Source organism: Oncorhynchus mykiss, chromosome 26 (assembly GCF_057628025.1).
Source record: "Oncorhynchus mykiss isolate SJ-2025 chromosome 26, ASM5762802v1, whole genome shotgun sequence".
In the NCBI taxonomy this organism is placed as follows: Eukaryota; Metazoa; Chordata; class Actinopteri; order Salmoniformes; family Salmonidae; genus Oncorhynchus; species Oncorhynchus mykiss.
The window spans coordinates 33,334,699-33,354,581 of NC_143047.1; the positions used below are offsets into that span (position 1 = coordinate 33,334,699).

Genomic DNA, 19,883 nt, shown 5'->3' on the forward strand with positions numbered 1-19,883 from the left:
ATCTGCCTCCAAGGGAGAGATATGGAGGGAGAGAGGAACTGAGAGATGGTGAAAGGGACAGAGGGCAGGAGAAAAGAAACGAGAGAGGGAGGGGTCAGCACAGCAGTCTGTAGAAGACTAAACGAGAGAGGGAGGGGTCACCACAGTAGTCTGTAGAAGACTAAACGAGAGAGGGAGGGGTCAGCACAGTAGTCTGTAGAAGACTAAACGAGAGTGGGGAGGGGTCAGCACAGCAGTCTGTAGAAGACTAAACAAGAGAGGGAGGGGTCAGCACAGTCTGTAAAAGACTAAACGAGAGAGGGGTCAGCACAGTCTGTAGAAGACTAAACGAGAGAGGGAGGGGTCAGCATAGTAGTCTGTAGAAGACTAAATGAGAGACGGAGGGGTCAGCACAGTAGTCTGTAGAACACTAAATGAGAGAGGGAGGGGTCAGCACAGTAGTCTGTAGAAGACTAAATGAGAGAGGGAGGGGTCAGCACAGTAGTCTGTAGAAGACTAAACGAGAGAGGGAGGGGTCAGCACAGTAGTCTGTAGAACACTAGAAGTGACTTTTCCGGTTTGGATATCAGTTAGGGGTAAACCTCAGCGCTTGAACAAGACATGTTGATAAGACCAGGAAGGGAGGTGTGTGATAGGGGTAGAGAGAGGGGGGTAGTGATATGTTGCTGCAAAGTGTGTGATGGAGAAATGTGGTTTCATGATGTGACTGGTCTGTCCTTCCTCTTGCTTGATCAGCAAACTTTGCCTCGTCTGGTCTCCTCCCCTGTTTTGAAAAGACACACACACACACACACACACACACACACACACACACACACACACAGACACACAGACACACGTAACAAGAGAGTAGGACATAGAACTGTGTGTAGTATTCCTCTTGGCATTGATGGGTAGTCTGGCGTGAGTCAGGCAGGTTAGGGTCTGGCGTGAGTCAGGCAGGTTGGGCGGAGGGGAGATTTCAGACGAGACACTGACTGAATAGAAGAAATGCTTTGTCTCTTTGAACTGCTCTGATCTGGAGCGTGTGTGTGTGAGTTGTAAGCTTTTGAATGTGTGTTGAATGTGTTTCCCAGTCACTAGCCTCCATGAGTCAGTCAGGTGTCATCTCTCTATCCTAACCAACAGCTGGAAAACTCATGAATAGATGACCCCCCCCCCCCCCCCCCCCTGGTTCCTCCTGGTAGTTTGTGACAAGGGGAGGTCAGTCGAGTCCGAAGGATTCCTGTGTTGCAGCAAAGCATGTAATGGGCTATTTCGCTTCCTCCCCTCCCTCCCTCTCTCTTTCTCTCTCTCTCTCTTCTCTTCCCCCCCCCCCCCCCCCCCGGGCTCCGAAGACATGGACGTTGATTAAGGGAGCCCTCCACATCTCTGATTCAGAGGGGTTGGGTTAAATGCGGAAGACACATTTCAGCTGAATACATTCAGTTGTACAACTGACTAGGTATCCCCCTTTCGTTTTGCTCTCTCGTTCCATCTCGCTTTCTCTCTCTCGCATTCACTCTGGTGAATCACTGTGTAATTACTACAGGAACCTGGGATAAAGGCCCACTGTGTGGGGCCATCCAAGTGGAAGAGATTGGGTTACTCACTGTAAAATTATTTGCACATAATTGAATAATATTCTCCTCCAGTTTCCCATCAAAATACAAAGAGAGAACAGACAGCTGGGAGGAAGAGGAGAGGGTGAATAGAGATGTTTCTAGACCTCCACAACATTGTTCTCTAACTAGATAAGGAGCACCATGGATTTGCCTTTTCCTCCCATCTCAGCCCTCTATAAACATACCTGTCCACACAGACACACGCCTACGCAGACTTGACATTGTGCAGAAAGGAACTGGTCATTCAGATCAGTGATTTCATTAAGATAGAATTGTGCCACCCCTTGTCTCCTAAGTCCACAGCCTGATCAAATCATACGGATGGAAGGATGGATCTTCGAAGTGTTGGAACTGAGCCTGTAGCCTGATCGGATCAAAGGGAAACATTAATTAAAGCAAGAAGGGAAGAAAGGATGCACGTTTGAAGTATTGGAATGGCACCGGCGGCCTGCTCTGCTCATAGTGGCTATCATCCTGCTTGTGTTTGGAAACAGGCTGCGAGGCAGAATGTGTGTGTTTGTGGTCTGCTGCTCTGGGAGAAACACTCTGGTGTAAAGTTTCCCCTACGTACAGTTCTAGAATCATCTTCAATTCTCCCAATCCTAATATTACCATTAGTGGGGAAAATGCTAAACTGTCCCAGGATCAGTGTCTAGGGGCAACTTAATCCTGGGAGAGAGGAAGGATATAGGGAGTATGCTCTAGGGATTCTCCATAGCCACAGCAGCTAGCGCTACAGACTGTACCTGTCACCTGATTCAAATGGGGGAGGTACTAGTAACTTTCTTCCAGCAAGGTTCCAGCATCTTTGTTGGATGCGTAGCCAGGCCTGCACAATGCAGCTCTGCTCGGCACAGCTTTAGTATTGTGGTGTGAAAACGGTATTAAAGGGGACTGGCTAGGCTAACAGCTAGCGGTGCCATAGTGTCCAGTAGAGTCCAGTCCCCCTGCTCTCACACTTCCTGGTAGTGTACATCAGGAAGCTTCCCACAGCACAGAGGTCAGGGGTCAATCCAATAGGAAGAGACTGCTACCTGACGACTGTCTCCTCAGGAAGACATGCAGATTGTGGAGAAACACTGACTGTTTTCGGTACAGTGGAGGCTGGTGGAAGAAGACATTGAAAGACCATTTAATTGTAATGAATGAACGATTTGTTTAATACCGTTCTATGTAATCTATTCCAGACATTACAATGAGTCTGATTTAAAGTGACACCAGCCTCCACTGTTGCAGTCGTACCCTGTTGAAGACCGAGAGAAGACATGCTAGATAAAATAGTTCTAGTATCTAATAATAGGCTAGCCTCCAATGTTATCTCTCTGCATTCCTGACAACACTGCCATATTTCAGGTTGTCATTTTATCTCTGGAAATTTGCTTGTGTGTCATGTTCACAACTTTGACATTTCTTCTGGCATCTCTCCTGCGTGCGGAATTCAATTGTCATTGACATTCTGCAGTCCCATTCATAGGTGTGTGTTTGCTCTGGTCTGGCCCCTGTGCCTCTCTGATAAAATATCCATTAGTATGGCACCTTTATGAAGCCTTTCACTGTGGAGCAGTGAAAGGAGGAGTTGTTCCCCTCTGCCCACCACAGCCCCGTTACCTGTGGCCTGGCCACACTGGGCCTGTGTTGGGAGACCCAGAGTCATGACTTACTGGGAGGGAGGAGTTGTTTCAGCTGGAGGGTTTGGGTTTGTTGGCCTGTGTACTGCAAATCGTGTGTGTGTGTGTGCGCCTAATACAGGATGTGTGCCAAAAGTGGGAGTGTACCTTCAGTAAAGGATTCCTACACACTGAACAAGGCTGCAAAGCTGAAATGTTTGTGTTCTGTAACCCTGATGCAGTGAAAACAATACAAACCATAATAATAGAGTTAAGGGAGCTTCATACTACATTTTTTTGACCATCACACCTTTTTGCTTATCTGAATTCACCTGTTTTATGTACCAACCAAACTTCTGGGAGAGTGCCAGGGTCCCCTTTTTGAAAAGGGACGTACAGAAAAATTGTTTTCCTTCCTTCAAAGCTGATTTTTGACAAACTCACTTTGTCCTCCAACTGTGAAATGGCTTCTACCCAAGGATAGACTGGGCTTTCACAGCAGAGAACACACACTGCTATGGGTACTGGGACGTTACTAGAATGGTGACCAACTGGGAGGCATGGAACTAGAGGGTTACTGGGAGGGTTACTGGGAGGGTTACTGGGAGGGTTACTGGGAGGCATGGAACTACTGGGAGGGTTACTGGGAGGGTTACTGGGAGGCATGGAACTACTGGGAGGGTTACTGGGAGGCAGTTGGTATCCAGGCCCTCTGGTTCTTCAGTGGACTAGCACGATCACGTACACGCTGTAACGGGGGCCGAGCACCGTCGCGTACACGCTGTAACGGGGGCCGCTGTTGATAGTTTAAAAGTGGCGTTCTCTCATCTCTTCTGTCCCCTGTACCCAGAACTGCAGAACTGCAGGCTCCTCAGTGGCTTAGCACGACACAAACACACTAAGAATGTGTCTTCATGTCTGACATCAGGGGATTTACATGCCAAGAGGAATGCTGAGAATGTTTAGGTGTGGTTTGTTAGAGGTGAGAGTACTCTGCTGTACTACGTACTGGACTGGATGTAATCTGCTCCCCTAGTTGACATCTACAGTGGGAAGCAAAAGTATGTGAACCCTTTGGAATTACCTGGTTTTCTGCATAAATTGGTCATCAAATTTGATCTGCTCTTCATCTAAGTCACAACAATAGACACTGTGCTTAAACTAACACACAAATTATTGTATTTTTCTTGTCTATTGAATACATTTTTTAAACATTAAAAGGGTAGGTTGGAAAAAGTATGTGAACGCCCTAGGCTAATGTTTTCTCCAAAAGCTAATTGGAGTCAGGAGTCAGCTAACCTGAAGTCTAATCAATGAGATTGGAGATGTTTGCTAGAGCTGCCTTGCCCTCACAAAATTGGAGTTTGCTATTCACAAGAAGCATTGCCTGATGTGAACCATGCCTCCAACAAAAGATCTCAGAAGACATAAGATTAAGAATTGTTAACTTGCATAAAGCTGGAAAGGGTTACAAAAGTATCTCTAAAAGCCTTGATGTTCATCAGTCCACGATAAGACAAATTGTCTATAAATGGAGAAAGTTCAGCACTGTTGCTACTCTCCTAGGCCGTTTTGCAATGATGACTGCTAGAGCACAGCGCAGAATGCTCAATGAGGTTAAGAAGAATCCTAGTGTCAGCCTAAGATTTACAGAAATCTCTGGAACATGCTAACATCTCTGACGAGTCTACGATACGTCAAACACTAAACAAGAAGGGTGTTCATGGGAGGACACCACGGATGAAGCCACTGTTGTCCCCCCAAAAAGCATTGCTGCACGTCTGAAGTTTGCAAAGTGCACCTGGATCTTCCACAGCACTTCTGGCAAAATATTCAGTGGACAGATTAAACTATAGTCGAGTTGTTTGGAAGGAAAACACAATATTGTGTGGAGAAAAGGCACAGCACACCAACATCAAAATCTCATCCCAACTGTAAAGTATGGTGGCGGGAGCATCATGATTTGGGGCTGCTTTGCTGCCTCAGGGCCTGGACAGCTTGCTATCATCGGAAAAATGAATTCCCAAGTTTATCAAGACATTTTGCAGGAGAATGTAAGGCTATCTGTCCGCCAATTGAAGCTCAACAGAAGTTGGGTGATGCAACAGGACAACGACCCAAAAGACAGAAGTAAATCAAAAGAGTGGCTACAACAGAAGAAAATACGCCTTCTGGAGTGACCCAGTCAGACCTCAACCTGATATTAAAATGCTGTGTCATGACCTCGAGCGGTTCACACCAGACATCCCAAGAATATTGCTGAACTGAAACCGTTTTGTAAAGAGGAATGGTCCACAATTTCTCCTGACTGTTGTGCAGGTCTGATCTACAGAAAAGGTTTGAGGTTATTACTGCCAAAGGAGGGTCAACCAGTTATTAACTCCAAGGGTTCACATACTTTTCCCACCCTGCACTGTGAATGTTTACACTGTGTGTTCAATAAAGACATGAAAACATGTTATTAGTTTAAGTAGACTGTTTGTTGTGACTTAGATGAAGATCAAATTGTATGACCAATTTCTGCAGAAATCCAGGTATTTCCAAAGGGTTCACACAGTTTTTCTTGCCGCTGTAACTGAGGTTCAGTTGGTATGAATCTGGCACTGCCAATGTCATGGGTTCAATTCCTGCAGGGATTACATATTAGTGTTAGTACACAGATTTAATATACATTTCTGCAGTCCCTGTGTGACTGGATGAAATCGACTGCTAAGTGGCATCTTCTCTATGGTGATTTGAACACATGATTTGATGATATACTGTGTATTGGTTCAAATGTAGTGTACTAAACACACTGTTAGTTTTCTAACAGTAACAGAACTGATACTTTCAACTCCTAGGAAATGAAATGCTACACTGGTAACTAGAGGCAACAGGAGAGAAGAATAGTCCTCTCAGAGATTTACAAACTCTGGAGGGGTGAGGAGTTGAATGTCACTGAGTTTAGGGTGTGTGTGTGTACTGCATGTTTCGGGGCTTTAAGCTGACCTTTTTTACAAGGCGCCTGTGTGCTCCTAAGTTGAATAATGTAGGCGCACACACAAATGTAGGAGCACAATGAAAATGAGGTAGTAAACTAGAATCCTTAATTTTCTGTGTACTGTTGGTGTGTTTCTGAAGGCACTCGATTCTGTATATCATGCAGCTCTGAGGTTTATTACCAACCAAAAGCACCTGACTCACCGCTGTGATCTCTATAGTGATGTTGGCTGGTCTTCACACTGCTGTGATCTCTATAGTGATGTTGGCTGGTCTTCACACTGCTGTGATCTCTATAGTGAAGTTGGCTGGTCTTCACACTGCTGTGATCTCTATAGTGATGTTGGCTGGTCTTTACACCGCTGTGATCTCTATAGTGATGTTGGCTGGTCTTCACACTGCTGTGATCTCTATATAGTGATGTTGGCTGGTCTTCACACTGCTGTGATCTCTATAGTGATGTTGGCTGGTCTTCACACTGCTGTGATCTCTATAGTGATGTTGGCTGGTCTTCACACTGCTGTGATCTCTATAGTGATGTTGGCTGGTCTTCACACTGCTGTGATCTCTATAGTGATGTTGGCTGGTCTTCACACCGCTGTGATCTCTATAGTGATGTTGGCTGGTCTTCACACTGCTGTGATGTTGGCTGGTCTTCACACTGCTGTGATGTTGGCTGGTCTTCACACTGCTGTGATGTTGGCTGGTCTTCACACTGCTGTGATGTTGGCTGGTCTTCACACTGCTGTGATGTTGGCTGGTCTTCACACTGCTGTGATGTTGGCTGGTCTTCACACTGCTGTGATGTTGGCTGGTCTTCACACTGCTGTGATGTTGGCTGGTCTTCACACTGCTGTGATGTTGGCTGGTCTTCACACTGCTGTGATGTTGGCTGGTCTTCACACTGCTGTGATGTTGGCTGGTCTTCACACTGCTGTGATGTTGGCTGGTCTTCACACCGCTGTGATGTTGGCTGGTCTTCACACCGCTGTGATGTTGGCTGGTCTTCACACCGCTGTGATCTCTATAGTGATGTTGGCTGGTCTTCACACTGCTGTGATCTCTATAGTGATGTTGGCTGGTCTTCACACCGCTGTGATCTCTATAGTGATGTTGGCTGGTCTTCACACTGCTGTGATCTCTATAGTGATGTTGGCTGGTCTTCACACCGCTGTGATCTCTATAGTGATGTTGGCTGGTCTTCACACTGTTGTGATGTTGGCTGGTCTTCACACTGCGGTGATGTTGGCTGGTCTTCACACTGCGGTGATGTTGGCTGGTCTTCACACTGCGGTGATGTTGGCTGGTCTTCACACTGCTGTGATGTTGGCTGGTCTTCACACTGCTGTGATGTTGGCTGGTCTTCACACTGCTGTGATGTTGGCTGGTCTTCACACTGCTGTGATCGCTATAGTGATGTTGGCTGGTCTTCACACTGCTGTGATCTCTATATAGTGATGTTGGCTGGTCTTCACACTGCTGTGATCTCTATAGTGATGTTGGCTGGTCTTCACACCGCTGTGATCTCTATAGTGATGTTGGCTGGTCTTCACACTGCTGTGATCTCTATAGTGATGTTGGCTGGTCTTCACACTGCTGTGATCTCTATAGTGATGTTGGCTGGTCTTCACACCGCTGTGATCTCTATAGTGATGTTGGCTGGTCTTTACACTGCTGTGATGTTGGCTGGCCTTCACACTGCTGTGATGTTGGCTGGTCTTCACACTGCTGTGATCTCTATAGTGATGTTGGCTGGTCTTCACACCGCTGTGATCTCTATAGTGATGTTGGCTGGTCGTCACACTGCTGTGATCGCTATAGTGATGTTGGCTGGTCTTCACACTGCTGTGATCTCTATAGTGATGTTGGCTGGTCTTCACACTGCTGTGATCTCTATAGTGATGTTGGCTGGTCTTCACACCGCTGTGATCTCTATAGTGATGTTGGCTGGTCTTCACACTGCTGTGATCGCTATAGTGATGTTGGCTGGTCTTCACACTGCTGTGATCGCTATAGTGATGTTGGCTGGTCTTCACACTGCTGTGATCTCTATAGTGATGTTGGCTGGTCTTCACACCGCTGTGATCTCTATAGTGATGTTGGCTGGTCGTCACACTGCTGTGATCGCTATAGTGATGTTGGCTGGTCTTCACACTGCTGTGATCTCTATAGTGATGTTGGCTGGTCTTCACACTGCTGTGATCTCTCTATAGTGATGTTGGCTGGTCGTCACACTACTGTGATCTCTATAGTGATGTTGGCTGGTCTTCACACTGCTGTGATGTTGTCTTTACACTGCTGTGATGTTGGCTGGTCTTCACACTGCTGTGATCTCTATAGTGATGTTGGCTGGTCTTCACACTGCTGTGATGTTGGCTGGTCTTCACACTGCTGTGATGTTGGCTGGTCTTCACACTGCTGTGATGTTGGCTGGTCTTCACACTGCTGTGATGTTGGCTGGTCTTCACACTGCTGTGATGTTGGCTGGTCTTCACACTGCTGTGATGTTGGCTGGTCTTCACACTGCTGTGATGTTGGCTGGTCTTCACACTGCTGTGATGTTGGCTGGTCTTCACACTGCTGTGATGTTGGCTGGTCTTCACACTGCTGTGATCTCTATAGTGATGTTGGCTGGTCTTCACACTGCTGTGATCTCTATAGTGATGTTGGCTGGTCTTTACACTGCTGTGATGTTGGCTGGTCTTCACACTGCTGTGATGTTGGCTGGTCTTCACACTGCTGTGATCTCTATAGTGATGTTGGCTGGTCTTCACACTGCTGTAATCTCTATAGTGATGTTGGCTGGTCTTCACACTGCTGTGATCTCTATAGTGATGTTGGCTGGTCTTCACACTGCTGTGATCTCTATAGTGATGTTGGCTGGTCTTCACACTACTGTGATCTCTATAGTGATGTTGGCTGGTCTTCACACCGCTGTGATCTCTATAGTGATGTTGGCTGGTCTTCACACTGCTGTGATGTTGGCTGGCCTTCACACTGCTGTGATGTTGGCTGGTCTTCACACTGCTGTGATCGCTATAGTGATGTTGGCTGGTCTTCACACCGCTGTGATCTCTATAGTGATGTTGGCTGGTCGTCACACTGCTGTGATCGCTATAGTGATGTTGGCTGGTCTTCACACTGCTGTGATCTCTATAGTGATGTTGGCTGGTCTTCACACCGCTGTGATCTCTATAGTGATGTTGGCTGGTCTTTACACTGCTGTGATGTTGGCTGGTCTTCACACTGCTGTGATGTTGGCTGGTCTTCACACTGCTGTGATCTCTATAGTGATGTTGGCTGGTCTTCACACTGCTGTGATCTCTATAGTGATGTTGGCTGGTCTTCACACTGCTGTGATCTCTATAGTGATGTTGGCTGGTCTTCACACCGCTGTGATCTCTATAGTGATGTTGGCTGGTCGTCACACTGCTCTGATCGCTATAGTGATGTTGGCTGGTCTTCACACCGCTGTGATCTCTATAGTGATGTTGGCTGGTCGTCACACTGCTGTGATCGCTATAGTGATGTTGGCTGGTCTTCACACTGCTGTGATCTCTATAGTGATGTTGGCTGGTCTTCACACTGCTGTGATCTCTCTAGTGATGTTGGCTGGTCTTCACACTGCTGTGATGTTGGCTGGTCTTCACACTGCTGTGATGTTGGCTGGTCTTCACACCGCTGTGATCTCTATAGTGATGTTGGCTGGTCTTCACACTGCTGTGATCTCTATAGTGATGTTGGCTGGTCTTCACACTGCTGTGATCTCTATAGTGATGTTGGCTGGTCTTCACACTGCTGTGATCTCTATAGTGATGTTGGCTGGTCTTCACACTGCTGTGATCTCTATAGTGAAGTTGGCTGGTCTTCACACTGCTGTGATCTCTATAGTGATGTTGGCTGGTCTTCACACTGCTGTGATCTCTATAGTGATGTTGGCTGGTCTTCACACTGCTGTGATCTCTATAGTGATGTTGGCTGGTCTTCACACTGCTGTGATCTCTATAGTGAAGTTGGCTGGTTTTCATTGACTCAGGCTTAAACATTGCCATACTATCAGGTCTCACTCCTTCTTACTTTTAACGGTTACTAAAATCCAGAATGGATCATGGAAAAGGTGTTTTTAGCTACTCCGTTCTGTGGTCTTGGAATCCTCTCCAGACTAGCTTGAAACCCGGCATCTTGTTTCCTTGGAGTTTAAATGTTTGGTTGACTTACATGTTACTGAGACATGATAGTCATTAGGACTTTACGTGGTTTTACTTAGGTTTTTATCATATCTGTGACGCATGTATGGTTCTGGAATTCTAATAAATGTGGGTTTACGTAAAAAAAAATGTCTAAAGTTGTTAGTTTGACTATTTGTTCCAAACATTGTTCCTTTCTGCTGCCATCCTGGATGGACCAGGTCTCTTGAAAAATATTTTTTTTTCTTAATGAGACGAACCTGGATAAATCAAGGTTAAATAAAAGCTCTTTGTCCTCCAGGTGGATGGAGGCGTGTCTGGACGAGGAGCTCCCGCCCACCACAGAGCTGGAGGAAGGGCTTAGGAACGGGGTGTACCTGGCCAAACTCGGCAACTTCTTCGCCCCACAAACCGTTTCCATCAAGAAAATCTACGACCGCGAGCAGACCCGCTACAAGGTGAGGACCGAGGAGATGCACTGCAGACTGTAACACACACGCAACCAGACGCGCGCGCGCGCACACACACACACACACACACACACACACACACACACACACACACACACACTCCAGATAAGTGCAGGTTAAAGGGACAAAGATGTTCTTATATTCATTCAGTTACCAGAGGAGACAAACTCACACCGGACTATCCATCAAGGTGTAGGGGCAAGTTGCACCTAGACACTGATCTGGGGTCAGTTTAGCATTTTTCACCAATACTAGTCAAGTTTATGATTGCGGGAGGTGACGCTGATCCTAGATCTGTTTCTAGGGAAAACTTCACCCCGCAGCACCTATCAATGCCCCGAGGAACAGACATGCATCAATGGTCCTATTCTATCAACACAGTTTGACTTAAGTTAAATAACCAAAAACAGACATTGTTATTACACTGCAAGAATGCGCCCAAGAAATCCCCCATCTCCAGTCTTACCTTGGAAATGTTTTAGTTGAATAGGACCCCAGGTTACTGTGACTCACTGTCTGAGTCAGGCTTGATTTACTCCATGGGGAAGGAATGAATCATGTGTGTGTTACTATAACTGTAATTGTTTGTTTATGTGTGTGTCACATTGTAACTCACTATGTTTTGTGTTTCATTCCTGCAGGCCACTGGGCTTCATTTTAGACATACAGACAATGTCATCCAGTGGCTAAACGCCATGACAGAGAAGGGCCTGCCAAAGGTGAGTGATGGGCTCACACACACACACACACACACACACACACACACACACACAGACATGGCAGTCACTGTATTCTCAATACCAGAGAAGGGTATTTTCCCCGTACCACTCCTGTGTAACAAGCCGGGGGTTGACAGGATCCCACTCCCAGACTGCTGAACTCTCAGACCTGGGTCACGTTCAATAGGAACAAACGGAAGAATGTTTTGAAACATTCTTATTGGACAAGTCCAGGTAATATGTAATTTCCTAGCGTTTTAGCATGTTTCGTGCCTAATGAAGATGTCCATCTGTCCGCAGATATTCTATCCAGAGACTACAGACATCTATGATAGGAAGAACATGCCGCGCTGCATCTACTGCATACATGCTCTCAGGTACACACACACACACACACACACACACACACACACACACACACACACACACACAATGAATTTAAATTTGTATAGATTTTCTGAATACTCTAGGAAAACCTTTCATCACAAATCAGAGATGGCAGTGGTTCAAACTGTAGAACCCAGTTCCTACATCTGAATATCAAAATGTATTTTATCAAACAAAACTATGTTCCATTTTATCTCTGGGACCCTCAGGATGACAGATCAGAGATGGCAGTGGTTCAAACTGTAGAACCCAGTTCCTACATCTGAATATCAAAATGTATTTTATCAAACAACTATGTTCCATTTTATCTCTGGGACCCTCAGGATGACAGATCAGAGATGGCAGTGGTTCAAACTGTAGAACCCAGTTCCTACATCTGAATATCAAAATGTATTTTATCAAACAACTATGTTCCATTTTATCTCTGGGACCCTCAGGATGACAGATCAGAGATGGCAGTGGTTCAAACTGTAGAACCCAGTTCCTACATCTGAATATCAAAATGTATTTTATCAAACAACTATGTTCCATTTTATCTCTGGGACCCTCAGGATGACAAATCAGAGATGGCAGTGGTTCAAACTGTAGAACCCAGTTCCTACATCTGAATATCAAAATGTATTTTATCAAACAACTATGTTCCATTTTATCTCTGGGACCCTCAGGATGACAGATCAGAGATGGCAGTGGTTCAAACTGTAGAACCCAGTTCCTACATCTGAATATCAAAATGTATTTTATCAAACAACTATGTTCCATTTTATCTCTGGGACCCTCAGGATGACAGATCAGAGCAAGATTACTGAGTGCATGTTATTTACCTTCAGAGATGAATGTATCAAACCAGTTGATAAGTGATCAGTTTGTTGTTGTTGTGCTCTCAACCATATCATGCTATTTCTTTCACTATAATAGCTACTGTAAATTGGACAGTGCAGTTAGATTAACACGAATTTAAGCTTTCTGTCCGTGTAAGACATATCTATGTCCTGGAAATGTTGCTGTTACTAATAATGTAATTCTAGTCATATTAGCGCCCTTTAGCAACAACCGTCCCGGTATAGGGACACCGATCCCATAGATCCTTAAGAGGTTTAAAATTATATTAAACCCTGATCTGCCTCTCACAGTGCTACCTGAACTCTCACAGAAAAGTCACAATAGACAAATTGTCTATCGTAATATTTTATCTCAGTGAAAAATGTTCAACATTTTCTGCTTCGCTCTGTCCTACTCAATACTGCCTGTATGTGAAGTTGAAAACGTAGACTGGATTTGTGCATGTTTACTCTCAGAACTAGGTTTTTGGAAACCTGACACGTTTATGAGGTGAATGGTACGATTTTGGACTGGTGAGGTATTCAGCACCAAGAAGAAACTCCCAACCGCCTCAGCCTTGCGATAGCAGTTCATGTCCCAAATGGCACCCGGTTCCCTATAAAGTGCACTACTTTTCACCAGAGCCCTATTGGCCCTGGTCAGAAGTAGTGTACTAAATAGGGAATAGGGGGCCATTTGGGACACAATAAGTCTGTGTTAATAGAACATTCCAGCTGCATGTAAAATGGATGCTGAGCATGTTCCGTCCAGAGGCTGTACATCTACTGATCCATGTCCCAGATTGCACCGTATTTCCTTTGTAGTGCACAATAGAGGGAACAGGGTGCAATTTGGGAAGGGTCCTTGGCCTTTTAGAGTCAGGAAGTCAACACTACAGGACTGGGTGGCAGAGGGGGGTAGGAGGTGTGTGTGTGTGTGTGTGTGTGTGTAACCCCCAGCTCCAGTCCACACTAGATGAATGGCTGTTGACTACAATGCCTTCTGGCCCCCTCCCCTGGTGCCGAACACATGCCAGAACACAGCTCCAACAGCATGTTTATCTCTTTCTCTTTCCCCCACACAGTTTGTACCTGTTCAAGCTGGGTCTAGCCCCTCAGATCCAAGACCTGTATGGCAAGGTGGACTTCACAGGTGAGTGTGTCCCAATACCACAGTGTTCAATTTTCTTTCACTCAACTCATTCACTGTCATTGTTAATTTTTTTGTTTTAAAGTCAAACAGTTAACACGACTAACATAACATATGATGTTAAACATGATATGTGGTCCTCTGTGGTTCAGTTGCAAGCCAAGGTTGTGGGTTCAACTCCCGCAGGGATCCCAGACACATACTAAACATGGATACATGTACTGTTAGTGACTTTAGATAAAGTGTCTTCTAAGTGACACACAGGCATAGTGGTGGCTCCAGTCCTAAATTACAGTTCCACAGGGAAGGGGTTTTACCAGGCAGCTAGCAACAATGTGAAAGTCATTAGTGATAGATGGTGTTTCCTGTTGCTGCTTTGTTCTGCTCTGTCTGCCAAACGCCTGACCAGGGGGTATGTGTATTACTCTCAGGCCAGGAACAATCACCGTCTCCTGTCTGTTTAGCCTCTAATATACAGTTAGCCTACTATTTACAGTATGAAGGGTACTTATGTCCATTATGTACAGCGTTTGGCTCCAACCTAGCACTAAAAAGTCTGATTCTACGAATCGCATACTCATCAAGAGATAATTAGTTGAATCTCTCTAGTCTGTCTATAATCTACAGTTTGAAGGGTACTGTACTTTAGCCAGTGTGGTCCAGTATGTGTAGGGTGTGGTTCCAACCCAGCACTAAAGAAATCTGATTCTAATCTGGTACTAATGACCTAATCAGATAGGACATTGAATCATGCATTTGGGCGCAGAGCTGGAACAATAACCTACACACTATCTAGTTTTCCAGGACCAGAGTTGGTTGTCACTACCTTGCCCATTACCTTCACCAAGCTCTCTCTCAGCCTCTAGCTCCTCTCTCTCCAGTCTCTACCCTCAGTCTTAGCCATGCTCCTCTCTCTCCAGTCTCTAGCCTCAGTCTTAGCCATGCTCCTCTCTCTCCAGACTATACCCTCAGTCTTAGCCATGCTCCTCTCTCTCCAGTCTCTAGCCTCAGTCTTAGCCATGCTCCTCTCTCTCCAGACTATACCCTCAGTCTTAGCCATGCTCCTCTCTCTCCAGACTATACCCTCAGTCTTAGCCATGCTCTCTGTCCAGTCTCAGTCTTAGCCAAGCTATGCAGAGACACCTACAGCTCAGGGAACACCCACTCCCCAGTGCCTGATACCATTTCCCTCCAAGTGCAAGAAATACACTCCCCTTTTGTACCATGATTGTTTACAGAACAACCCCTGCCCTCTCTCAGTACTCCCACCAAACAACTGTTGATAGACCTAATGCCTAACCAACTCTTTCTCCCTCCCCTCCTTTATACCTCACTCTTCCCCTCCTTTCCACCACTCAGAGGAGGAGATTAACAACATGAAGAGTGAACTGGAGAAGTACGGAATCCAGATGCCTGCCTTCAGCAAGATTGGTGGCATCCTGGCCAATGAGCTGTCAGTGGATGAGGCTGCGTGTAAGCATCTATCAGATATCACAGAGGGGCGGGTCTAACTGCCTGTTTGGTTGAGTTCAACACTTTATAACAAATTGAAAATGATGGTATAATATTACGTAACTTCTTTCCTTTTAAATCCATTTCTGAAAATATTCCACATTTCTGGTAATGAACTCCTCTCCTCCAGTGCATGCAGCAGTGATAGCCATCAATGAGGCCATAGACCAGGGGGTTCCCGAGGGCACCATGGCTGCCATGCAGAACCCCAACGCCATGCTGCTTCAGATGAACACCTGCTCTGCCCAGCACTACCAGGACATGCTGCACAGTGCCAAGGCTGAGAAGGTGGCCAACTCACGCAAACGGGTATGAGAGCTTGCTGTAAATACGGGGATAGAGAATGAGTGGCAGGGTTGGGGAGTCAATTCCATTTAAATTCTATCAATTCAGAAAGTAAACCGAAAGTCAAATTCCAATTGTTTTCAGTAATTCAGTTGACTGTCTGAATTGATTGAATTGGAATCCACTTTTTGACTTGACTGATTTGAATTGGAATCCACCCCAATATTGGCTGCTGTAGTAGTAGTGTTTTCTTTTAAAAGTGTATTTGGCTTTCTCCAGCTGTATAGTTCCTGTAAAGCGGTGACCCTCAATATTTCTCCTGGCGAGCTGGACTACAGTAGTGTTTTGGCCTCCGCTAAGTGCTATTTTAAATAATCATCTGATGGTCAACACCCTGATTAGCTGAATCAGCTGTTTCACTGCTGAGCTAGGACAAAAACCTGCAATACATTGTTTTTCATTGAGCAGACTTCAGGATCACTGGTTTAAATGTACAATGTTGACGTCACAAATCCATGCTTCCATGTGCAACAGAACTAAAATATATGTATCTTGATGAGCAAGTTCAGATGGTACCTCCCGGTTTCGGAGTGTTTTGTTCCGTTTCATGCCTATTGAACACTACCCTGATGTTGCTCCTGTTGCGCTGTCCCTCCTACTGTAGCTGGGGGAGAACTCTGGCGCAGAGAGAGATGTCTATGAAGAGCTCCTCACACAGGCTGAGATCCAGGGCAACGTCAACAAGGTCAACTGTGAGTAACACACACACACACACACCATTTTGTATGTTGATGAATCCACATGAGAATGCAGACATGTTTTTAAATGTTTATTAAGTTTGTAGTCAACAGACTCACAGATCTAACATCCCTGCATTGTTCGTTTTTTGATTCACTGAAGTGAGTTTTGCTTCTAGCTGATCTGGGGTCAGTTTTAAAACCTGATCCTAGATTTGTACCTAGAGGAAATTTCATCTCAGAGGGTTCTAATAGGTTTTTCTAACGCTTTCCTCCCCCATCAGTGACCAGTTCCCTGAGTGCAGCCGAGCAGGCCCTGCTGAGTGGTGATGAAGACCGGCTGTATGAGGCACTTCGCTCCCAGGCTTTGGGCCTACACCGCCTGCAGGCCCAGAACAAGGGCTGGTACCTCAAACAGCTGATGGCTGCCCGCGAGGACAAAGAACAGGTACAGTAGGTGGAATTATTCCAGGTTATTTGTGATTCATCCCACGTTGGGATATCTGGAAGACTATTGCTTACAGCGGGGTTGTGTTCATTAGGGCAATAGACATTTGATAATGTTTTGAAACAGAAAATTAAAAAAATGTCTGCTATTGGACAAGGTAGTCACTCCCTGTTTGTCCGTTTTCTTCCTTTTGGTGCTTAATGAGCACGACCCTGGTTGATTTTCTATGTGATGTTGATCACCTCCCCCATATCTTAGATGTGAGCTTGTTCACAGGTTTACACTGTTGAAAATTAAACTGAATATTCCACAACCCTGTTTAGAGTAGTTCCTTTCTTTGTCTTTCCCAGAATTCTCCAGGGGAGGTGCTGACTAAAGATGAGTTGCAAACTGGAGTAGATGCAGCCAATGGGATTGCAGCAGGCTACCAGAAAAGTAAGCAGCGGTCACTGCTTGGTCTGGGGTGAGGTGTACCCTAGGTACACATCTAGGATGTGCTTCTCTCGCCCAATCCTAACCTTAAAGGTCCAATGCAGACGCTTTTATCTCCAAAATCATTTCTTAGTTGGGTAATAAATGAAGTGCCTTGCTGTTCTATTAAAATTGTCAAAAATAAACAAAAATAGCTTCTAAGCAAAGAGCCATTTCTCAAGCAAGAATTGAGACTGTCTGGGAGTGGTCTGAGTGGAGAGGGGAAAACTAGCTGTTATTGTCGAAGAGGTTTGGAACATAATAATATTCACAGTATTATTCATAATATTCACAGTATTATTCATAATATTCACATATTATTCCAACCTCATTTGTATATCTATCTATCTCAGAGTACCATTCAAAAGACACCTACTCATTCAAGGATTTTTCCTTATTTTTTTTTACTATTTTCTGCATTGTAGAATAATAGTGAAGACATCAACACTATGAATAACACATATGGAATCATGTAGTCACCAAAAAAGTGTTAAACAAATATTTGAGATTCTTCAAAGTAGCCACCCTTTGCCTTGATTACTGCTTTGCACACACTTGGTATTCTCTCAACCAGCTTCACCTAGAATGCTTTTTCCAACAGTCTTGAAGGAGTTCCCACATATGCTGAGCACTTGTTGGCTGCTTTTCTTTCAATCTGCGGTCCAACTCATCCCAAACCATCTCAATTGGGTTGAGGTTCGGTGGTTGGAGGCACAGTCATCTGATGTAGCACTCCGTCGCTCTCCTTCTTGGTCAAATAGCCCTTACAAAGCCTGGAGGTGTGTTGGGTCATTTGTCCTGTTGAAAAACAAATGATAGTCCCACAAAGCATGAAACGGATGGGATGGCGTATTGCTGCAGAATGCTGTGGTAGACATGCTGGTTAAGTGTGCCTTGATTTCTAAATAAATCACAGACAGTGTCACCAGAAAAGCACCTCCACACCACCACTCCTCCATGCTTCACGTGGGAACCACACATGCGGAGATCATCCGTTCACCTACTATGTGTCTCACAAAGACATGGCGGTTGGAACCAAAAATCTCAAACCTGGACTCATCAGACCAAAGGACAGATTTCCAACGGTCTAATATCCATTGTTCGTGTTTCTTGGCCCAAGCAAGTCTCTTCTTATTATTGGTGTCCTTTAGTAGTGGTTTCTTTGCAGAAATTCGACCATGAAGGCCTGATTCACGCAGTCTCCTCTGAACAGTAGATGTTGAGATGTGTCTGTTACTTGAACTCGGGGAAGCATTGATCTTGGATGCAATTTCTGAGGCTGGTAACTCTAATAGATTTATCCTCTGCAGCTGAGGTACCTCTGGGTCTTCCTTTCCTGTGGCAGTCCTATCTTCTGTATACCCCCCACACCTTGTCACAACACAACTGATTGGCTCAAACACATTACGAAAGAAAGCAATTCCACAAATGAACTTTTAACAAGGCACAACTGTTAATTGAAATGCATTCCAGTTGACTACCTCATGAAGCTGGTTGAGAGAATGCCAAGACTGCAAAGCTGTCTTCAAGGCAAAGGGGGGCTACTTTGAAGAATCTGAAATATAAAATATGTTTTGATTTAACACTTTTTGGTTACAACATGCTTCCATATGTGTAATTTCATAGTTTTGATGTCTTCACTGTTATTCTGCACTGTAGAAACTAGTACAAATAAAGAAAAACCCTTGAATGAGTAGGTGTCTGGTACTGTGTGTAAGAAAATAAATAAAAAATATGTTTTACATACAGTACCAGTCAAAAGTTTGGACCCACCCACTCATTCAAGGGTTTTAATTTATTAGAACTTTTATATTCATAAATAAGTGTCTTCAGACCCCTTCACTTTGTCCACATTTTGTTACGACAGACGTTTTCTAAAATGTATGATTTTTATTTAATTTAATCCATCTACACACAATACCCCATAATGACAGAATGTAAAAACAGTTTTTTTTAGAAATGTTTGTAAATGTATTAAAAATAAACATACCTTATTTACATAAGTATTTAGACCCTTTGCTATGAGACTTGAAATTGAGCTCGGGTGCATCCTGTTTCCATTGATCATCCTTGATGTTTCTACAACTTGATTGGAGTCCACCTGCGGTACATTTTATTGATGGGACATGATTTGGAAAGGGACACAGCTGTCTACATAAGGTCCCACAGATGACAGTGCATGTCAATGCAAAAACCAAGCCATGAGGTCGAAGGAATTTTCCGTAGAGCTCTGAGACAGGATTGTGTCAAAGCACAGGATCTGGGTAAGGGTACCAAAACAACTCTGCAACATTTTGAAGGTCCACAAGAACACAGTGGCCTCCATCATTCTTAAATGGAAGAAGTTTGGAACCACCAAGACTCTTCTTAGAGCTGTCTGCCTGGCCAAACTGATCAATCAGGGGAGAAGGGCTTTGGTCAGGGAGGTGACCAAGAACCCGATGGTCACTCTGACAGAGCTCCAGAGTTCCTCTGTGGAAATGGGAGTCCATCTGGAAGGTTCTCCTAT

General features: G+C 44.9%; 1 protein-coding gene across 1 annotated transcript in view; it reads left to right on the forward strand.

The window, feature by feature from the left end:
• LOC110514283 (ras GTPase-activating-like protein IQGAP1) overlaps positions 1-19,883 on the forward strand; it is a 76,857-nt gene that overhangs the window by 24,744 nt on the left and 32,230 nt on the right. Inside the window, exons 3-11 of the mRNA XM_090222783.1 lie at positions 10,679-10,835; positions 11,489-11,566; positions 11,867-11,943; positions 13,857-13,924; positions 15,281-15,394; positions 15,564-15,742; positions 16,383-16,470; positions 16,740-16,903; positions 17,254-17,338. Of these exons, the coding sequence (XP_090078909.1) occupies positions 10,679-10,835; positions 11,489-11,566; positions 11,867-11,943; positions 13,857-13,924; positions 15,281-15,394; positions 15,564-15,742; positions 16,383-16,470; positions 16,740-16,903; positions 17,254-17,338 (1,010 nt within the window). The remainder of the gene's footprint in view (positions 1-10,678; positions 10,836-11,488; positions 11,567-11,866; positions 11,944-13,856; positions 13,925-15,280; positions 15,395-15,563; positions 15,743-16,382; positions 16,471-16,739; positions 16,904-17,253; positions 17,339-19,883) is intronic.